The following is a 22,034-nucleotide window of genomic DNA, read 5'->3' as shown; positions in this document are numbered from 1 at the left end:
TTTGGAGATCTGTGTGTAGTTTGCTCATCACAGCTTCCAAAGCAGGTAACCCAGCTACACTGGTTATTGATTGGACCCCCGACCGGTGTACGGCCCTCAGACCACTGGTCTTGACCCCACCAACAGTGCTCAGTGGGTTAGTGCCAGGCCGCACAGGTGGGTTTTTTTAGGCGCTGAATTGCATTCTGGTAACTCCTGTTTGTTATAATTCTATAAGATGCAGTGCTGCGGTCGAGGCGCTATGTAAACGTGTGTATCCCCATCATGGGCCCAGTGACCTCTGTGCCCCCTGAAAGAACGCCCCCCGTGCGGGCTCTGGCCCTATAAGGCCTCTGTAATCGGAGCGATGGATTTCCTGCTTCACGCCGAGGTCTGTGGACCTCGCACGAGCTCTGCTGCGGACTGGAGTAACCTGGGGGATAGCCCTGCTGGTCCGCGGCCTCGCTGATACCACACTCTGTAATGTGATGGGTCTCTCTGTTGAGGCGTTGCCTGTGTCACCTGATCAATAACTCTGCTTCCGACGCCCGTGCCTGTTCGATCTCTGTAACCTGAGCGACAGCTCTGCTGTCTGAGGACTGACCCTCCATCAGAAAACTCCGCATCTCCTGCAGTTTATCGGGAAGAAATGTGTCTGTAGAGTAGACAATCCAGAAAAACGTTCAATAACAACCTCTGCACCGTCAGGGGAGGTAGAGGGTGGTGCAGACCCCGTAGGGGGGGAGGGGGGGGAGGGGTGTGCAGGCCCCGTCAGGGGAGAGGGTGATGCAGGCCCCGTCAGGGGAGAGGGTGATGCAGGCCCCGTCAGAGGAGAGAGGGGTGCAGACACCGTCAGAGGAGAGGGTGGTGCAGACCCCGTCAGAGGAGAGGGTGGTGCAGACCCCGTCAGAGGAGAGGGGTGCTGGCACCGTCAGAGGAGAGAGGGGTGCAGACCCCGTCAGAGGAGAGGGGTGCTGGCACCGTCAGAGGAGAGAGGGGTGCTGGCACCGTCAGAGGAGAGAGGGGTGCTGGCACCGTCAGAGGAGAGGGGTGCAGGCACCGTCAGAGGAGAGAGGGGTGCAGGCACCGTCAGAGGAGAGAGGGGTGCAGGCACCGTCAGAGGAGAGAGGGGTGCAGGCACCGTCAGAGGAGAGAGGGGTGCTGGCACCGTCAGAGGAGAGAGGGGTGCTGGCACCGTCAGAGGAGAGGGGTGCTGGCACCGTCAGAGGAGAGGGTGGTGCTGGCACCGTCAGGGAGGGGGTGGTGCTGGCATCGTCAGGGAGGGGGTGCTGGCACCGTCAGAGGAGAGAGGGGTGCTGGCACCGTCAGAGGAGAGAGGGGTGCTGGCACCGTCAGAGGAGAGAGGGGTGCAGACCCCGTCAGAGGAGAGGGGTGCTGGCACCGTCAGAGGAGAGAGGGGTGCAGACCCCGTCAGAGGAGAGAGGGGTGCAGACCCCGTCAGAGGAGAGGGGTGCTGGCACCGTCAGAGGAGAGAGGGGTGCAGACCCCGTCAGAGGAGAGAGGGGTGCAGACCCCGTCAGAGGAGAGAGGGGTGCAGACACCGTCAGAGGAGAGAGGGGTGCAGACCCCGTCAGAGGAGAGAGGGGTGCAGACACCGTCAGAGGAGAGGGTGGTGCAGACCCCGTCAGAGGAGAGGGGTGCTGGCACCGTCAGAGGAGAGAGGGGTGCTGGCACCGTCAGAGGAGAGAGGGGTGCTGGCACCGTCAGAGGAGAGGGGTGCAGGCACCGTCAGAGGAGAGAGGGGTGCTGGCACCGTCAGAGGAGAGAGGGGTGCTGGCACCGTCAGAGGAGAGGGGTGCTGGCACCGTCAGAGGAGAGGGTGGTGCTGGCACCGTCAGGGAGGGGGTGGTGCTGGCATCGTCAGGGAGGGGGTGCTGGCACCGTCAGAGGAGTGAGGGGTGCTGGCACCGTCAGAGGAGAGAGGGGTGCTGGCACCGTCAGAGGAGAGAGGGGTGCAGACCCCGTCAGAGGAGAGGGGTGCTGGCACCGTCAGAGGAGAGAGGGGTGCAGACCCCGTCAGAGGAGAGAGGGGTGCAGACCCCGTCAGAGGAGAGAGGGGTGCAGACCCCGTCAGAGGAGAGGGTGGTGCAGACCCAGTCAGAGGAGAGGGGTGCAGGCACCGTCAGAGGAGAGGGTGGTGCTGGCACCATCAGAGGAGAGGGTGGTGCTGGCACCGTCAGAGGAGAGGGTGGTGCTGGCACCGTCAGAGGAGAGAGGGGTGCTGGCACCGTCAGAGGAGAGAGGGGTGCTGGCACCGTCAGAGGAGAGAGGGTGGTGCAGGCACCGTCAGAGGAGAGGGTGGTGCAGGCACCGTCAGAGGAGAGAGTGGTGCTGGCACCGTCAGAGGCGAGAGGGGTGCTGGCACCGTCAGAGGAGAGGGTGGTGCTGGCACCGTCAGAGGAGAGGGTGGTGCTGGCACCGTCAGGGAGGGGGTGCTGGCACCGTCGGAGGAGAGGGTGGTGCTGGCACCGTCAGAGGAGAGGGTGGTGCAGACCCTGTCAGAGGAGAGGGGTGCTGGCACCGTCAGAGGAGAGGGTGGTGCTGGCACCGTCAGAGGAGAGGGTGGTGCTGGCACCGTCAGGGAGGGGCTGCTGGCACCGTCAGAGGAGAGAGGGGTGCTGGCACCGTCAGAGGAGAGAGGGGTGCTGGCACCGTCAGAGGAGAGAGGGGTGCTGGCACCGTCAGAGGAGAGAGGGGTGCTGGCACCGTCAGAGGAGAGGGTGGTGCAGGCACCGTCAGAGGAGAGAGTGGTGCTGGCACCGTCAGAGGCGAGAGGGGTGCTGGCACCGTCAGAGGAGAGGGGGGTGCTGGCACCGTCAGAGGAGAGGGTGGTGCTGGCACCGTCAGGGAGGGGGTGCTGGCACCGTCAGAGGAGAGGTTGGTGCTGGCACCGTCAGAGGAGAGAGGGGTGCTGGCACCGTCAGAGGAGAGAGGGGTGCTGGCACCGTCAGAGGAGAGAGGGGTGCTGGCACCGTCAGAGGAGAGGGTGGTGCAGGCACCGTCAGAGGAGAGGGTGGTGCTGGCACCGTCAGAGGAGAGGGTGGTGCTGGCACCGTCAGAGGAGAGGGTGGTGCTGGCACCGTCAGAGGAGAGGGTGGTGCTGGCACCGTCAGAGGAGAGGGTGGTGCAGACCCCGTCAGAGGAGAGGGGTGCTGGCACCGTCAGAGGAGAGGGTGGTGCTGGCACCGTCAGAGGAGAGGGTGGTGCTGGCACCGTCAGGGAGGGGCTGCTGGCACCGTCAGAGGAGAGAGGGGTGCTGGCACTGTCAGAGGAGAGAGGGGTGCTGGCACCGTCAGAGGAGAGAGGGGTGCTGGCACCGTCAGAGGAGAGGGTGGTGCAGGCACCGTCAGAGGAGAGAGGGGTGCTGGCACCGTCAGAGGCGAGAGGGGTGCTGGCACCGTCAGAGGAGAGGGTGGTGCTGGCACCGTCAGAGGAGAGGGTGGTGCTGGCACCGTCAGAGGAGAGGGTGGTGCTGGCACCGTCGGGGAGGGGGTGCTGGCACCGTCAGAGGAGAGGTTGGTGCTGGCACCGTCAGAGGAGAGAGGGGTGCTGGCACCGTCAGAGGAGAGAGGGGTGCTGGCACCGTCAGAGGAGAGAGGGGTGCTGGCACCGTCAGAGGAGAGGGTGGTGCAGGCACCGTCAGAGGAGAGGGTGGTGCAGGCACCGTCAGAGGAGAGGGTGGTGCTGGCACCGTCAGAGGAGAGGGTGGTGCTGGCACCGTCAGGGGAGAGGTGGTGCTGGCATATTCAGGGGAGAGGGTAGTGCTGGCACAGTTAGGGGAGAGGGTGGTGCTGGCACCGTCAGGGAGGGGGTGGTGCTGGCACCGTCAGGGAGGGGGTGCTGGCACCGTCAGAGGAGAGAGGGGTGCTGGCACCGTCAGAGGAGAGAGGGGTGCTGGCACCGTCAGAGGAGAGAGGGGTGCTGGCACCGTCAGAGGAGAGGGTGGTGCAGGCACCGTCAGAGGAGAGGGTGGTGCAGGCACCGTCAGAGGAGAGAGTGGTGCTGGCACCGTCAGAGGCGAGAGGGGTGCTGGCACCGTCAGAGGCGAGAGGGGTGCTGGCACCGTCAGAGGAGAGGGTGGTGCTGGCACCGTCAGAGGAGAGGGTGGTGCTGGCACCGTCAGGGAGGGGGTGCTGGCACCGTCAGAGGAGAGGTTGGTGCTGGCACCGTCAGAGGAGAGAGGGGTGCTGGCACCATCAGAGGAGAGAGGGGTGCTGGCACTGTCAGAGGAGAGGGTGGTGCAGGCACCGTCAGAGGAGATGGTGGTGCAGGCACCGTCAGAGGAGAGGGTGGTGCTGGCACCGTCAGAGGAGAGGGTGGTGCTGGCACCGTCAGGGGAGAGGTGGTGCTGGCATATTCAGGGGAGAGGGTAGTGCTGGCACAGTTAGGGGAGAGAGGGGTGCAGACACCGTCAGGGGAGAGGGTGCTGCTGACACCGTCAGGGGAAGGGGAGGGGGTGCAGGCACCGTCAGGGGAGAGGGTGGTGCAGGCCCCGTCAGAGGAGAGAGGGATGCTGGCACAGTCATAGGAGAAAGGGGTGCTGGCACCGTCAGAGGAGAGAGGGGTGCAGACCCAGTCAGAGGAGAGGGGTGCTGGCACCGTCAGAGGAGAGAGGGGTGCAGACCCCGTCAGAGGAGGGGGTGCTGGCACCGTCAGAGGAGAGGGTGGTGCAGACCCCTTCAGAGGAGAGGGGTGCTGGCACCGTCAGAGGAGAGGGTGGTGCTGGCACCGTCAGAGGAGAGAGGGGTGCTGGCACCGTCAGAGGAGAGAGGGGTGCTGGCACCGTCAGAGAAGAGAGGGGTGCTGGCACCGTCAGAGGAGAGGGTGGTGCAGGCACCGTCAGAGGAGAGGGTGGTGCTGGCACCGTCAGAGGAGAGAGGGTGGTGCTGGCACCGTCAGAGGAGAGGGTGGTGCTGGTACCGTCAGAGGAGAGGGTGGTGCAGGCACCGTCAGAGGAGAGGGTGGTGCAGGCACCGTCAGAGGAGAGAGGGGTGCTGGCACCGTCAGAGGAGAGGGTGGTGCTGGCACCGTCAGAGGAGAGGGTGGTGCTGGCACCGTCAGAGGAGAGGGTGGTGCTGGCACCGTCAGAGGAGAGGGTGGTGCTGGCACCGTCAGAGGAGAGAGGGGTGCTGGCACCGTCAGAGGAGAGAGGGGTGCTGGCACCGTCAGAGGAGAGAGGGGTGCTGGCACCGTCAGAGGAGAGAGGGGTGCTGGCACCGTCAGAGGAGAGAGGGTTGCTGGCACCGTCAGAGGAGAGGGTGGTGCAAGCACCATCAGAGGAGAGGGTGGTGCAGGCATATTCAGGGGAGAGGGTATTGCTGACACCGTCAGGGAGAGGGGGGTGCAGGCCCCGTCGCGGGGGGGGGGGTGGAGGGGGTGCAGGCCCCGTCAGGGGTGTGGGGGTGCAGGCACCGTCAGGGGAGAGGGTGGTGCAGGCCCCGTCAGGGGGGGGGGGGTTGCAGGCCCCGTCAGGGGGGGGGGGGTTGCAGGCCCCGTCGGGGGAGAGGGGGGTGCAGGCACCGTCGGGGGAGAGGGAGGTGCAGGCACCGTCGGGGGAGAGGGAGGTGCAGGCACCGTCGGGGGAGAGGGAGGTGCAGGCACCGTCAGGGGAGAGGGGGGTGCAGGCACCGTCAGGGGAGAGGGGGGGTACAGGCACCGTCAGGGTAGAGGGGGGGTGCAGGCACCGTCAGGGGAGAGTGGGGTGCAGGCACCGTCAGGGGGGAGGGACTGGTTTCGGGCTAACAGACCTCATCAGCCAGGCTAGCTTTAACCCAGTGGCAAAGTGAGCAAGGGGTGACTGGCCCTGCCAACTTAGGTGGAACAAAGCTAACACAAGTAGATGGTGGCTGGAGCGCTGAAGCTTTTCAGACACTTGTCCCCATTAACCCCTTGCTCACTTTGCCACTGGATTCAAGCTAGCCTGGCTGACGAGGGCTGTTTGCCCGAAACCAGTCCCAGGATGCTTTTTTCCGGACCGTGTCGGTTGCTCCTCCTCGCTCCCTGCCTCCCTACCTTACCTGCACCCCTCCTGCAGATTGGAGATTGCTTTACCCATTGTTGCGCCTGACATCGCCTGCAGCCCCAGCGCCTCGACGCTGACATAGTGCCCATTGCCTGCCTGTGTGAGAGCGCCTCGACGGTGACACAGCGCCTGGTATCGTTATATTGTACTTGTGATTTTAAGACAATTGCGCTGCATTGCTTTGTAATTATTTGAGCCTCATCTTTGTGTTTGTGTCCTAAGTTTCACTTTCTGTCCTTCCATTTTGTTGTGCTCGTGGCCCGTGTCTCCTCCCCGCTCCCGCCTCCCAGCTGCCCCTCCCACGCTCCGCCCCCCTCCACTCTCCATTTAAGACAGATGAACCAACGCGCAGCGGTCGCGCCGAAGGTCCGCCAAAGGTAAGCCCGTCTACGCGCGTCCACACCTGGACCACGCCCAGCACCAGACCCCCTGGTCCCCGCATCACCCATTCCTCTCGCATTTCATACGACGCCTCTACCCTCTTAGCACTTAACACCGGCCGTCTCCGTACCTGCTACCAAGCCGCCCCAGGACACACCCATGGACCATTCACCTGCAATTCCTGCAAGTTTGACTGCATTAGGACCCTCACCAAATCCACCAACACCAAACAGAATCCCGACTCCAACCACCTTAAATGTATCCTTCTCAACACCCGCTCAGTCCACAGACACGCCATTCAACTTTGGAATCTACTCGACACCACATCACCGGACGTCGCCTTCCTCACAGAAACCTGGATGAACGCCTCATCAACACCCGACAACGCCATAGCCATCCCTGACGGCTACAAGATTATCCGTAAGGACCGCACCAACCAAATAGGAGGAGGCATTGCCATTATTCATAAGAACACCATTCGCATCACGACCAGTTCCGACGACAACCTCGCAACCGCCGAACACCTCCACTTCCAGATCCACATCGACCCCAAGTCCACACTCAGAGGCACCCTCATCTACAGACCACCTGGACCCCGCACACAATTCAGCGAAGACATCACTGACTTCATCAGCCCACACGCCCTCCCCTCCGAGGACTACATTCTACTTGGCGACCTCAACTTCCACCTGGAAAAGAACAACGACAACAACAGTGCCGCCCTATTGGACAACCTCGCAAATCTTGGACTCAAACAACTTGTCGACACCCCCACCCACTGTGCCGGACACACGCTCGACCCAATCTTCACATCCAGCAAATACATCTCCTTCAATCACACCACAACTCTCCATTGGAAAGACCACAACTGTGTGCACTTCAACTACAAAAAGACTACGACCCACAACCACTCACAACAAATTCCCCGTAGAAACTGGAACAAAATCACCACCGACCAGCTTTTCACATCGCTCCACCAATAACCTCCTGCCTATTCATCAGACCCAAACCAAGCAGCCACCAACCTTGCAAAATGGATCACCCGCAGCGCTGACTAATTAGCACCACTGAAAAACAACCCTTCCAAGCAAGACCACAAGAAAGCCCCCTGGTTCAATGATGAACTTAAAAAATCCAAGAAGACATGCCGCACCCTCAAGAAAGCCTGGAAAAGAAACTCAACCACCGAAAACCTAGCCACTTTCAAGAACGCCACCCGTAAACACCATCAACTAATCCGTTCCATTAAGAAAACAGCATTCAAAGATCGACTCGACAACAACGCCCACAGCAGCAAGGAACTGTTCAAAATAGTAAAAGAATTTAACAACCCCTCAGCCGGCACCAATGACATCACTCCCTCCCAGTACCTCTGCGACTCCCTAGCCTCATTCTTCCACAACAAAATAGCTGACATACATAACAGCTTCATAAACCAGTCGGGTGACCAGTCCACCCCACCCACCTCGGAACTTAATCCCCCTCCTAACAACCTCTGCACCTGGAAACCAGTCACCACTGAAGACACCATCCACCTGATGAACTCCATCCACTCAGGATCGCCAACTGACCCATGTCCCCACCACATCTTCAACAAAGCAGACTCCATCATCGCTCCCCACCTTCGTGACGTCCTCAATTGTTCCTTCAACTCTGCTACCTTCCCGGAAAGCTGGAAACACGCACGACATTTCCAGTCACCTGAAAGACCTCCACTGGCTCCCCGTCAGCAAAAGAATAACGTTCCGTCTCCTCACCCACGCACACAAAGCACTATACGATCTAGGACCCGAATGCCTCAACACACGCCTTTCCTTTTACACCCCCACCCGCAAACTCCGATCGTCCAAACAAGCCCTCGCCGCAATACCACGCATCCACAGGTCCACCATGGGGGGAAGATCCTTCTCCTACCTAGCGGCCAAAACCTGGAACTCCCTCCCCACCCATCTCCGCTTTACTCAAAACCACCTCTCCTTCAGAAAACAACTCAAAACCTGGATATTTGATAAGTAATTCCCCCCCTCCCTCAAGCGCCTTGAGACCCTATGAGTGAGTAGTGCGCTATATAAATGCCAAAATTGAACTTGAACTTTATGGCTCTCTAAGCACTGATCACTTTGCCGACCTAATTGTCCATTGAACCAGCCAGAGGGGGCGCTTTCATGCCAGTAGCAGGGTGACGCTGACAAGCGCGTGCACATAACCCCAGAAAGCCCTGCACCAGCGATTAGCACTCTCTGCACATACTTAAATTCAAGTTTTGAAAAGTTTAACTTGTATATCGAATTTGCAATACTTATGTTTACATTTGAATGCACTGTCACTTTAATGAGAAGATCCTCGCAGCTTTCACCGGACCATAGATACGTCCCGGGACAACATATACTGGCCCCAGTAAGCATTGAAAACAAGAATAAGCCAGCACCTACCAGCTAATAACCCTTTGCTTCTGAATAGAATCTAATTGGTGTAGTACTCAGCAGGAAAACTGCCTTGATAAATGTTTTATTTTTGCCCTAAATTGATATTTGCGTCTGAAAGGAAAAGTTTTAACTACAAAAGTGTCATTTCAGGGAAGGTACACATGTAACGAAGTCAGTCTGCCAGATCTTCCGGTCACATTGATAAAAGACATTGATAATACGACTCTGCCTTCGTGGTGCCAAAGAACTCTACATTTTATAATAAGCATGGCATATAGCACTTTACGTGCCACTTTTTTTAACAGTGATGACTCTAAGCACTGATCCCTTTCCCGGTCTAATTGTCCATTGAACCAGCCAGGAGGGAGCACTGCCATGCCAGCAGCAGGGTGACGCTGACGAGTGCGTGCACATCTTCTGTCCGTCCGTACACGTGCACATTACTGTGGAGTCCGTATTGATTCCAAAAGGCCCTCGCATGGCGAGAGTAGCGCATGCGCGCTGCTATTAGGTGAGACCTAAAAAATTTGTTGTATGTAAAGAGCGAAACACCGCATTATAGAAAATACCTTGTTACTGACGTCACCAGTTATGGTTGTTGTGGAATGGTCTGTTTTGTTTTACAATCTCAAATTTCAAAATGTGCAGCATGGTATTGTCCAGTACTTCATTATTTTCTCCCATTTTTTGATTTTTGCAGAACTAAGAGAAGACCAGCCTCTCTCGCCCCTTGTGGATTGTTCGGAAGGCAAGCATGCCAACATGCAGACTGTGCCCGTTTGCCAGAGAGACTGCCCCTGCAGTTGCCATGCCAAAAGGCCGGGCATGGTGATGGTGTGGGTTCCTGAGTCAAACGTACAGGTAGTCGACAGGGAAGACGAGGCTGCTACCCTTTCGGACTCCTCTTCTTCTGCGGACGACTCGCCACCCTTTCGCCAGGTTTTTGTGGTCAACCGAGAGGACCAGGAAGTCACGAAACGTGGCTCTTCGGAAGATGTGAACGGGAACGTGGCTGGCGTAATCCCGGACACCAAAAATAGGACTCCTAAGGCAAGTATGGCACTACCCAGTAAGCCCTTTGGGAGCTACCCTGTGAAGCGTCAGAACTTACCAAACGCCACTGGTATGGCCAACGGCTTGAAGGCCCCTGGCATGACCAATGGCCACCACAATGGGATACCTCCAGAAGGATCAAGTACGGGCAATGTTGTCCTAACCTACTACCGGTCCGTGTCTGACAGGAGTTTCAGTGAGGACGAAGCTGGCGCGCCCACCACAGGGGATTACGAATGCGGGTCTTCGGACTCGACTCCTGTGTCCGACACCGTGCAGGAGCCACTGTTCGAACCAGCCCCTGTCCCTAAACCCCCTAGGAAGAGCAAACTTGGGTCACAGACCTCACTTGAAAATGAGGCTCTCCCTCCAGCTGTTCCCCCCAAGGCTCCCCGTAAGCCACCCCGGAGCTCACTGGCACCCTTGCCCTTCTTTCGGAAAGGCTCCCTTAAGAAACAGCTGGAGCAGGACACTTTGGAAGAGGAGGAGGAGCCGTCGAGGACTCGCACTCAGCTTCGTCGCCATCATGCTATGAAATGCTTCCGGGAGCGGCCATCTTCTTACTCGTCTTCAAAGGAACAGAAAGAGGACTTGGATGACTCGTCTTTGGACGACGCCTCTACAGGTACCCCGTTTATACCCAAGTACTTTGACTCGTGGCACATGGTTTGTGTTTGTTAGATTTGTCAAATCCCATGTGGGTAAAGAGAATAGAACTCTAATTGTGTTTTTTCTGTATTTGTCCATTAAATGTTTGTGAGTGGGGACCTGAAATATTAAGGTAATTTACAGCGCGAGAGGGCTGATGGAAACTAGATGTTTTCTTTGAATTATGTACAACTTGCAGAAATTGTTGAAAGAGGACTTTGTCTGTCTTTCTGCACCAGTATAGATCATCTAGAAGTGTAACTGAACTGGTGAAAAAAATGTCAGCTCTTTCAAGCATACTGTGGCCCAACTGCTTGAGAAAAATGAATGTTTATGACCCTACAACTTCCAACATCATAGGCCCACCCATTTATGACACTACACATATTATCCCTTCCCAAGGGTCAGGAGAGTTTGCCGGGGAGGTAGTAGTTTTCTTCTTAACACTGTTAAATTGTGGAATTCACTTCCTTTACCCATAAAAAATTGCCCAACATTACTATTGTTCAGAAAGGCGTTGAAAACTTGGCTTTTTCACTATAAATGTTTATTAATTTCTCATTTTTGACATATTCCTCCGCTGTAGCGCCTAGACGCCTTCGGACTTTCGATCGCAACATAAATTTTAAATTCAAATCAATAAAGTCCTTTCCTATAAGGTGTGACATTGCTTAGGAACAGGCCTGTGGCCACAGAGGTTGAGGCTGGGTAAGTGTGCTGTGGAGCACAACTTGCTTTCGTAAGATGTGTGCACAGGTCTCCTTCTTAACCCCTCTGTGCCCCGGGTCACTGCTACATTAATTGCACTGCAGGCAACTGCCTTATGGCGCCACCATAAATGGCCACAAGAGGCCACCAGGTTGCAAGAAATTGAAAAAAAAGAATGGAGGAAATACTTGCATTAATCTCAGCCACTGGAAATTGCAATTCGAGCTGTATTCCAGTCCATTGTTTTTGCTTTCCGTGCAAACAGACTGGGGCCAGCCGCCTGCAAATCAGCCTTGCGCCCGCTTCAATAAAAAGAGCACAGACCAAACCTCGGAACAGCAACACACGCAAACTTTTCTGGGGATTCTTCAGGGTGCGCCTGGGCTTTAGTTCTGTCTGGATCGCTCCTTGTGGGTTGGCTCGAAGACTACAGATTTGCATATGGCTGGTCCAGGCCCGCAATACAACAGATGAGCTGAAAAACTCTGAACAGGAGAAGTGTGGCTCACTGGTTAGAGCAGGCAGACCCTGAAGCAGAGGTCAGACCCGGGACCAGGGTTCAATTCCTGACGCGGCAGGGTCTTGAGCTCAAATGTCCATGGACTCGATAATTCTCGCTTCGGTGCCTGACCTAATCATGGGTTCACACTCTGCAACTCTGGGCATTAAGCTTGCTTAATCTCCACAACGGCCCCCCGCGGTGGGATGCCTGGCTTTCACTTGGGGATGCCCTGTTGGGGCTATCTCAGAGGGAAAAGCCAGGACGGGTTCCCAAGGCAAGCGTGGAGATACCCCTTCGGGTGTCGATTCAGGCGCTATATAAGAAACATAATAATAATAATAATGTGGCCTGAAATGGTGAACAACCTTTACAACAAAACTTTTACAACGCACTACCATTACAACGCGGTCATTACAACGCAAACCATTACAACGCATTGCACTGGGGGGCGCTCTAGGATAGGGAATAAGTTTCATTTTCTATCAAACACCTTCTCAAGTGTCCACGAGGACTGGAGTTGGAATAGAAAATTAAACTTTTCACTATCCAGCACCTCTAAGCGCTATGCGTTGTAAAGGTTTGTGATGTAAAAACCGCGTTGTAAAGGCATGCATGGTAAAAGCATGCGTTGTAACGTCATACATCTGCCCGAAATGATTACCAGTGGCTGAGATTCATCCACGCATTCCATCCTTTATTTTTTAGCCATCGAGACTGCACAAGTGCGTCATGGAGGTTTGCGACCAGTGTGTCTGCGAGCATCCTGTGTCTACAGAGGCGATTCAAGGTCATTGGGGGCAGATTTTGTAGACATCAGTAATGCAAATAACCCATCAAAATGTCAGAAGTTCCATCTCATTCTAAGTGCCTATCAATACACCTGCATTGCAGCTTATTCTTTTTGCAAGTCACATGGCATGGAGTTTTTTTTCACTTCAAAGGGCCAGATGTACAACATGATTTTGCATGTGGATACGGGGTTGCGAACTCGGTTGCGCATGCAAAATCAATGTTAGCCATGTACAATTCCAAAATAGCGAGTCACGATTTATTTGAGACTCACTATTTAGGAATTGCGAGTCACAATTAGGAAGGGACGTTTCCTTACTAATTGCATCCGCAATGCTATGTGTGAATGTTTTGTGACCACAATTGCAAACACTCGCAACTTACCACCCTCTTCAAGAGGGTGGTAATGCAGTCGCAATTTGGAAGGGGTCCCCAGGCGACCCTTTCCGCTTTGTGACTGTCTCCAGAAATATCTTTTAAGGGCAGGCAGTGGCCACTGCCTGCCCTCAAAAAATGAAACAAAAACATTTATTTTTTATTTTTTTAAATGCATCCTGTTTTCATTTAAGGAAAACGGGCTGCATTTTTAAAAAAATGCTGCTTTATTAAAAAGCAGTCTGGTGGTCTGCTGATCCCAGCAGGCCACCATCCCTGGCAGGACTGGCATTCCCAATGGGCTCGCAAATTGCGAGAGGCTCATTAATAATAATGAGCCTGGCGCTTTGCGACCCCATTGGGAATCGCAAAATAGTGTAATAACACTGTTGTACATTTCATTTACCACCTCACAATTTACGACTCACAATGAGTCGCAAATTGTAAGGCTCTAAATGAAAGGGTCATACATCTGGCCCAACATCTTTTAATTACGATTAATCAACTAGAATGTTCAAACCCAAATCTATTAATTGCAACCGATCAATGCAAATATCGAAGGCCAAAGGCTGAATTCGGATGAACCAGTTGGCATGTCTTCTTGGCAATGTTGATGGACTCGATGCAATTTCTAAATTCAAATATGTGAACTGCAGTTGAATAAATTGTTTAAATCTGAATTCTGATGGACGGGCTGAAACGCCTCAACACACAAGCCTGAACTTCATTTGGCCCACTGGATCATCTAAATCCATAAGTCCGAGTTTGAGTTTACCAGTGGCAACGTTTAATTGTGTATCTCTGAATTCTGGCCTCCGGCTTGGAGTATCCGAGCCCGAATGTTTGAATTCTGGCCTCCTGATTGGAGTATCCGAGCCCGAATGTTTGAACTCTGGCCTCCTGATTGGAGTATCTGAGCCCGAATGTTTGAATTCCAACCGACCAACTGGCAGGACTAAAGCTAAACATCTGAATTCCAGTCACTCAACCTGAATGTGTATATCTGAATGATAGGCCAATCAAAACGACCCACCTCTCCTCGTGGACAAATGAGTTGAAGTCCCTTCGGTTTCAAAGCATGTCCAAGCTTGTCTTCAACTTCTATACTTCCTCCATTTTTAACACACTGGATGCTTCCATCTTCCACTTTGGAATATCCGAATTGGAACATCCCTTATTGATCTCTAGGTTTCCACGTCGTTTTATTTTAGGTCACTTATTGCTCGTCTCTTTTCTTTTAGTCATGGAGTTCTCTCTCCCCATTCACTTTCCCTCTCCCACTTACCTCTTCCAAAATTTTGTGACCCTAATATCATCACAGAACCTCTTCCCCTATCGCCCACCTCCTCGTTTCTTGGCGTTCTGCCGCGGCGTAGTGAGGGCGGGTGGGGCGAGGTCCGCCCTGTGGGGCAGGACGGTAACCTCCTCCCATTCTTACCTGCCGAGGCGGCAATGTTTTTGGTAGTTATTAAGCGCATATATCACCCATAGGTCTCATAGCGCTAACTCATACTAAAAAAACAGAAGGACCGCGCAACAGTGCTAGAATAGCCAGGTTTTAAGGGATCTGCAGAATTTCTTGTGACCGATTTCCAATGTGGATGTGTTCCATATTCCAGGAGCAATTCTGGAAAAGGATCTGCCACCGTTTCTGATTTTTTTTTTTTTTTTTTTATATATAGCGCAAACTAGACCAGAACCGAATAGGGTATCAGAGCGCTTTACATAGCACCAGTTGCGTTACTGACAGACACATTCATTTTTGTTAGGCACGGGGAGATTAAGTGATTTGCCCAGAATCACAGGAAGTTTGGCGTCGTTACCGAGACTCGAACCCAGTTCCTCTGTTAGGAGATGTTTGCTGGTAGAGCGAAGGGTTCTTACTTGTTGGTGTTTTGTTAGTTTTTTAGCTAGCTATTGTGGTCCTTTGTTAATGAGGGTTTTGTGTACCAGACAGCAGAGCTTGAAATCAATCTGCTTTCTGATGGGGAGCCAGTGGAGGGTCTTTAGACTGGGCGCCGAGGGTGATTGGGGGGGGAGGTTTAGGACCAGCCTGGCCGCAGTATTCTGCAGGACCTGGAGCTTTGCTAGAAGCTCGTCGTTTATGGAGGAACATCCCCAGCCCCCCCTTCAATCGACGGCCGCGGGCCGGCAAATATAGGTACTGCCACGGGCGGCCAAAGTGCTTGCTCGCTACTGAGTTCTGTGCAGGTCAGTGGGTTACTTTTAGCCCAGCCACCAGCGCCATTTTTTTCTCCCTGGTTTGCTCCTCAATACTGGTGAGCCAGAGGCGAGCCCAGGGCCTGGCTGGGCACTATGATCCTGGGACAAGCTATGAAAAAAATTGGCATGTAAATCAGCCTGAAAAAAATTGCATAAAAATGATAGTCTACCCAAAATTTAAAAAAAGTGTATTTCTTTAACACTTAAGCAGTTTACAGTTTAGTAAATCAGATTATATCAGTGCTTTGAGAGGCATTTATTAAAAAGTGATAGTTTGTAATAGAGGTGGGCGAGCTAACACATTAGAACGGAGAGCCGAGCCAAGGGTCTGGCTCGGATCTTCGTGCACATGCCGAGCCCTGATAATATATGTGATGTAATTCATTTAAATAACAAACATCATGTAAAGTATGATAAAGTCTCTACAAAATTCAAAAAAGCGTATTTCTTTAACATGTCGAATCTTTGACATTAACCCTATCGCTGCTGCCGTCGGCCGTTGCGCGAGCTACCTCCCTGGTGCTGCGCACGTCCAACAGCCGACGCGGCCGCACCCGTTTCTTCGAACGTTCGCAGCACTAAACAGGTTAATAGGGCATATTGCAACACTGCTCTGAGAAGTACTTATTCATCATCATACTTATTAAAAGTGATAGTTTTGTGCAACTGGAATTCTGAACTCGCATGTCTGAAAAAGCTTTCATATCCAGCAATGAAGATGAGTTTTGGTAGAATAAAATATTTGCCTAGATCCCACAATTTAAGTGGGATAGCTGCAATTTATCCAGGTGTTCTGGTTTCACTTTGTACAAATCAGCCAGTAAATTGGTATCTGTTTGTCTTTCCTTATGTTAAAGCTTTGTTTTTACCTCTTAGTGCATTCTTTAATTATAAGGCACACTACCAGCAGTTTACATGAGCATCATTTTCATTAAACAAGGTCACATTCATTGTTTATAGGCAGGTGTAAATGATATGATTTTTTTGGAATCACAGGATACTGACCCGCACCGAGACTCAAATGGTTCCCCAGTTCCACGGTCGACAATTCTCACCATAACGCCACATCCCAGGTAAAAGGAGGGAAGCCGGCTGAAGCCACATGAAAGCTCGACTCGTCATGGGCTCGAGGTTCCAACAGGAACTCGAGCCGAGCCAGGGTAAGACTTCAGGCTTGAGTCTGGCTTTAGCTTCCAGTTGCTCGCCCACTTCTAGTTTTTAAACATGAACTTGGGAACATCCATGCCTCCCCCGTCCTGATGACACTGGCATTAGTGACTTAAGAGGCACGCCAGGTGTCATAAGCACCCTAAGTGCACACTACATGCATATATATTATAGATTTTAGATGGAGAAACAATTGCAGTCTATTAAATCAAAGAGCGCCCACGCATCCTGAACTCTCGTCTTTGATCAAGAAAAAAAATGGGGCGTGGCGAAATATTTGCCTAAGATCCAGGCGCGGTGCGTCCATTGGGGCGTAGGGGCGAAGCCCCACTAAGCCCCATGGACCCACCACGTCGTCACTAGAAGCCAAACACAATTATTTAAAAAAATCGCGCTATCTGCCGGCCGGGAAACCGGGAGACACCCGACCTTCCCGGAGTGCGCAGGGGGTGGGGGGGAAGGATCGGGCTGCTGCAGCTGCGCAAGTGTATTTTTGGGCACAAACATGCCCGCGCATGCGCAGATCGTTTTCTTGTGAATTCCCCCTTAGAGAGAGGACCAGGGGGCGGGCCGCAGCCCCCGGGGTTACACAGGGCAACTGGGCGATGAGTCATGGTGCCCACCCCAGCCAATCCTGGCGCAGGATTGGCTGGTCACTACATAGCCCTGTTACATAACCCCTGACGGATAGCACGGCCGACTTTGGTGATGGGAAACCAGGTTCGAGCCTCTTATCGAACCATAAAAATGTATACATGACTTACACTGGTGTTAAATAAATAGATATTTTAAAAAACAAATAAAAATGATGTTCCGACTAAGGTGTGAAATTGGTGTCGAATAAATACATGTTTTTAAAAACAATGAATATTAATCATGTATCATTGGTGCTGGAGTACAAGGTTCGAGACTGGTATTAAACACTGACAAGCTGTGTGCAAGTTATAGGGTCATAAAAATACATGAATGATGGATGGATGCATGAATGGATGCAGGATGAATGATGGGTGGATGAATGGATGGGTGGATGCATGAATGAATGATGGATGCAGGATGGGTGGATGGGTAGATGAATGCATGATGGATGCAGGATGGATGCAGGGTGGATGGATGGGTGCATGAATGAATGATGGATGCAGGATGGATGGATGGATGGATGCATGAATGGATGCAGGAATGGATGCAGGAATGGATGATGGATGGGTGGATGGATGGGTGGATGGATGGATGCATGAATGATGGATGGATGCTGGATGGGTGGATGGATGGATGGATGGGTGGATAAATGAATGATGCATGCAGGATGGATGGGTGGATGGATGGATGGATGGGTGCATGAATGAATGATGGATGCAGGATGGATGGATGGGTGGACACATGAATGGATGCAGGATGGATGATGGATGGGTGGAAGGGTGGATGGATGGGTGGATGGATGGATGCATGAATGAATGATGGATGGATGGATGCAGGATGGATGGGTGGATGGATGGATGGGTGGATGCATGAATGAATGATGGATGCAGGATGGATGGATGGGTGAATGCATGAATGAATGATGGATGCTGGATGGATGGGTGGATGCATGAATGAATGATGGATGCAGGATGAATGCAGAATTGGTGGATGGATGGATGGGTGGGTGGGTGGATGGATGGATGGGTGGATGCATGAATGATGTATGGATGGATGCAAGGTGGTTCGGGCTCGCTCGCTCGCTGTGCTCGCTCGCTGCGGTGCAATATGCAAATTAGTTTACGCCTCACCACTTTCAAATGTCACCAGCCGCCCCTGCTAAGATCACACAGTTTAGTGAAGTGGGGCAGCCGGGCATGATCCCGGCTTTTCTAATTTCACATTGTGCAATTCAACCACCAGAGGTGCATCCTTTTCCATCTCTGCTTTTTACATGAAAGGTTATGTTTTTATTCTTTTCTTCTTGGCCCATGAGATTATAGCCTGGATGGCAGGCAGAAGCCGCTTGAAAGCCCGACTCGTTTTGGGCTCGAGGGCCCAGTGGACCTTGAGCTCGGTCAGAGCCAGATGTCTGGTTCGAGCATGCATTGAGATTTCAGGGGCTCACCCACCTCGAGGCTCTCTGTTTTGTAACCTTTCTGTTCTAACACAAAGTGCAAGAACGCCCTTGGACATCTGCTGCTCAGGACACTGCATAAAAAATAAGTTAAAAAGTCTAAACCCGAACATATGCATGCCAGCCAGCCGCCACTAGAAAGGTCAGGCTCCAAATGTTGAAACTCCAATCGACTGTTAAAATATGTAACACAAATGTGTGAATACCGACCGACCAATTGGAAGAGCGAAAGCCAAACTTGAATTCTGATTGGCCATTTCCATTTCCTCATGCCGAATGTCTAAACTGCGATTGAATATCCTGAATGACAAGTTGACATTTCAAATGTAAAAGTATCCACATCTTGAAATGTATCCAACCGTTATTGCGTTTGTCTTTTTCAAATTTTTGCAAAATCTTATTTGAGGCGATGCCCTGGCATTTCTTAATGAAAGCTGGCCCACGAATCTCGGCTGATCCTTGAAGCAGGAATTCTGAAATGATTGGAATAAGTAATCTCACCTCAGGAGGATGAAAGGCGGAGTCGGCCCCTCTTGCTGCACCTTTGACCTGAAGGCTGCACACAGATGTCTGCCTTGAGTGCTTGTAGAAGTCGGGGTACCGAGACTAATGAAGAAAGCAGAAACCTGCTTGTTTGCAAATCCATTTTATTGAAAAACAACGTTCGCTTTGGCGGGTTGTCACCAGACGGACCCTTGCCAGGTGCGAGGGGCTGAGTTAGGACTGCAAGTACCAGAATGCAATGCGTGGATGAGCTGCCCCCACCTGACATGGCGTGCCGCGAGAGTCGAGTTCTGCACGTCCGTGTCATTCCTGCAGGTGACGCCCCATGCAGGTGCCAAGGCATGCGGCCGGGCCCAGACAGGCTGCATTCTGCGGGCGTGGAGGAGGTGGTGTTCCTACCGGTAAATACCTGGCGCGGTGCCAGGAAAGTCGAGGAAACAATTAGGCGGCTCATCTCTGTACACCGAAAGATACCTCTGTGCTAGAGGTGGGCGAGCCGAGCCAAGGGTCGGGCTCGGCTCTGAGAGCCACAACACCAGCCGAGCCGTCAGCATATATAGCATGCCACTTGTGTACGAATCGGCACGTTCAATTATCATAAGGAGTTTTAAAAAAACGTATAGAGCTTTGGACAGTATCACTGCGCTGAGTGACATTTGTTAAAAGTGATAGGTTATCCACATGAAGTTACGAATATTCATATCTCCCCCCCTCCCCCAACGATGCAAAAACCATTTGAATAGTCGGCTCGTTTTTGGCTCGAGGGCCCAAGATCAGCAGAGCCAGGCATCGGGCTCGAGCCTTCTGTGGCTCGTCAATCTTCGCTCAGTACATGATCCAGAGCGGCAGCAGCGTAAACCACTGTCTGCCCAGAAGGAAGCAGCGTAAAACCCCTCTGTCTGACTGAAGGAAGCAGGGTAAAACCCCTCGGTCTGACGGAAGGAAGCAGGGTAAACCACTCTGCATCTGAAAGGAAGCAGAGTAAACCACTATACATCTGAAAGGAAGCAGACTAAACCACTATACATCTGAAAGGAAGCAGTAAACCACTATACATCTGAAAGGAAGCAGCGTAAACCACTATACATTTGACAGGAAACAGCGTAAACCACTATACATCTGAAAGGAAGCAGTAAACCACTATACATCTGAAAGGAAGCAGCGTAAACCACTATACATTTGACAGGAAACAGCGTAAACCACTCTACATCGGAAAGGAAGCAGCGTAAACCACTATACATCTGAAAAGAAGCAGCGTAAACCACTCTACATCGGAAAGGAAGCAGCGTAAACCACTATACATCTGAAAAGAAGCAGCGTAAACCACTCAACATCTCAAAGGAAGCAGGGTAAACCACTCTGTACGTCTTTTAGGAAGCACGGTAATCCCCTCTGTCCGTCTGGCAGAAACCAGCGTAAACCACTCTGTCCGTCAGAAAGAAGCAGCATGCCATAAAATGCTCTGTACGTCCGACAGGATTGGAAGCAGCGTAAACCACTCTGTCGGAAGGAAGCGCGTAAACCGCTTTGTACTTTTGCAAGGAAGCAGCCAGTGTAAACTGCTCTGTACACCTGGAAGGAAACCTTAGTGTAACCAGCGATTGAACCCTCTTTGGTCTTCTGGGCAGAGCCCTCACTACACAGTGTTGCAATGGACAGAGCTCTGAGTAACTAGAGTGTAACCCAAAAGTGAGCCTTCAGCTCACTCAGTCTAATGAGGAACCGACCCCTCACCCAGCAGTGTAATCAGGGAGATGGCTCTCGCCTCACATTGTAATAAGGAACTAAACCCTTACCCACCAATGTAATCGGGGAGATGGTTCTCACCTCACATTGTAATAATAAACTAAGCCCTTACCCACCAGTGTAATCGGGGAGATGGCTCTCACCTGACATTGTAATAAGGAACCATGTCTGTACCTACTAGTGTAATCAGGGAGATGGCTCTCACCTCGCATTGTAATAAGAAATTATGGGCCATATGTATCAAAAGAGTTTTGCGATTCTCAAATTGCAATTTTTTTGCGAATTGCAATTGGAGAATTGCAAAATGCAATGTATGTAGGATTTGCAAATATTTTGCGTATCCTACATATTCCTTATTTGCGAATCGCAAATTGAGATTCGCAAATAAGGAATAACTTCCCATTCGTTCATATGGGCTAGGATGCCCATAGGAATGAATGAGAAGACATTCTCAATTTGCGATTACCAATTAGAGAATCGCAAATTGAGAATGCAATTTCAAGGTTGTAAGGGTTCCAAAAGGACACCCTGTTGCACCCCTGAAATTTGCATGTGTGCACATTTTGCACACATACATGCCCTAAGGGCATGTATGTGAGACATATGGCACTTTAAAAAAAAAAATCAAAAAAGTGTTTTTTTAAAGAAAATTGCAAATTACCACCAACTTGAAGTTGGTGGTAATTTGCAATTCCTTAAGCCCAAATAGCAAATTTCTGGAGCTTCAAGAATTGCATTTAAGAATCGCAATTTGCAATTCCTTATTTGCATTAGCAAAATAGAGTATCACAAATTTTGCAATTCTCTATTTTGCGATGGCCTTTTGGGATGACATCCCAAAATGCTTTTTCCAATTCGCAAACTGGCAGATTCTGAGAATCTGCCCATTTGCAAACTGGAAAATGGCTTCGTGTATATGGCCCTAAGCCCTTACCCACCAGTGTAATCAGGGAGATGGCTCTCACCTCACATTGTAATAAGGAACCAAGATCTTACCTAACACTGTGTAAATGGAAACGGAGGCCAAACCTCACACCATGTAATCAGGACCCAAACCCACACCTAACACTGTGTGACCCAGACACAAGGCCACACCTCACACCATGTAATCAAGGACGCTGCCCTCACTCAGTACCGTGTAATCTGGTACCAAGCCCTCTTCCAAAACAGTGTAATTGCAAAGCGAACCCTCATATACTGTGAGATCCTGAACCAAGCCCTCACCTCACACCATGTAATCATGAACCAAACCCTCTCCTAACACAGTGTAATAGCCTATACTCTGACCTTAGGGGGATGTTTGGGGGCTGTAATGCTAAGCCGCTCATAAAGTCTCTCAAAGTGAAGACTATGTGCAGAGAGGAAATATCATTTAATGAAGGTGATGATTAAAAAACT

General features: G+C 52.0%; 1 protein-coding gene across 2 annotated transcripts in view; it reads left to right on the top strand.

Annotated features, from left to right (window-relative positions):
- Nucleotides 1-22,034, top strand: part of ARHGEF15 (Rho guanine nucleotide exchange factor 15) — a 365,779-nt gene that overhangs the window by 265,258 nt on the left and 78,487 nt on the right. For both annotated transcript variants that reach the window (XM_086946046.1, XM_086946047.1), the window contains one exon: nt 9,530-10,507. In XM_086946046.1, coding sequence (XP_086802172.1) covers nt 9,530-10,507 — 978 coding nt within the window. The remainder of the gene's footprint in view (nt 1-9,529; nt 10,508-22,034) is intronic.

This window comes from Lissotriton vulgaris, chromosome 12 (assembly GCF_964263255.1).
Source record: "Lissotriton vulgaris chromosome 12, aLisVul1.2, whole genome shotgun sequence".
Lineage (NCBI taxonomy): Eukaryota > Metazoa > Chordata > Amphibia > Caudata > Salamandridae > Lissotriton > Lissotriton vulgaris.
The sequence above is the reverse complement of the archived record's forward strand: the minus strand, read 5'-3'. Positions and strand labels throughout refer to the sequence as shown.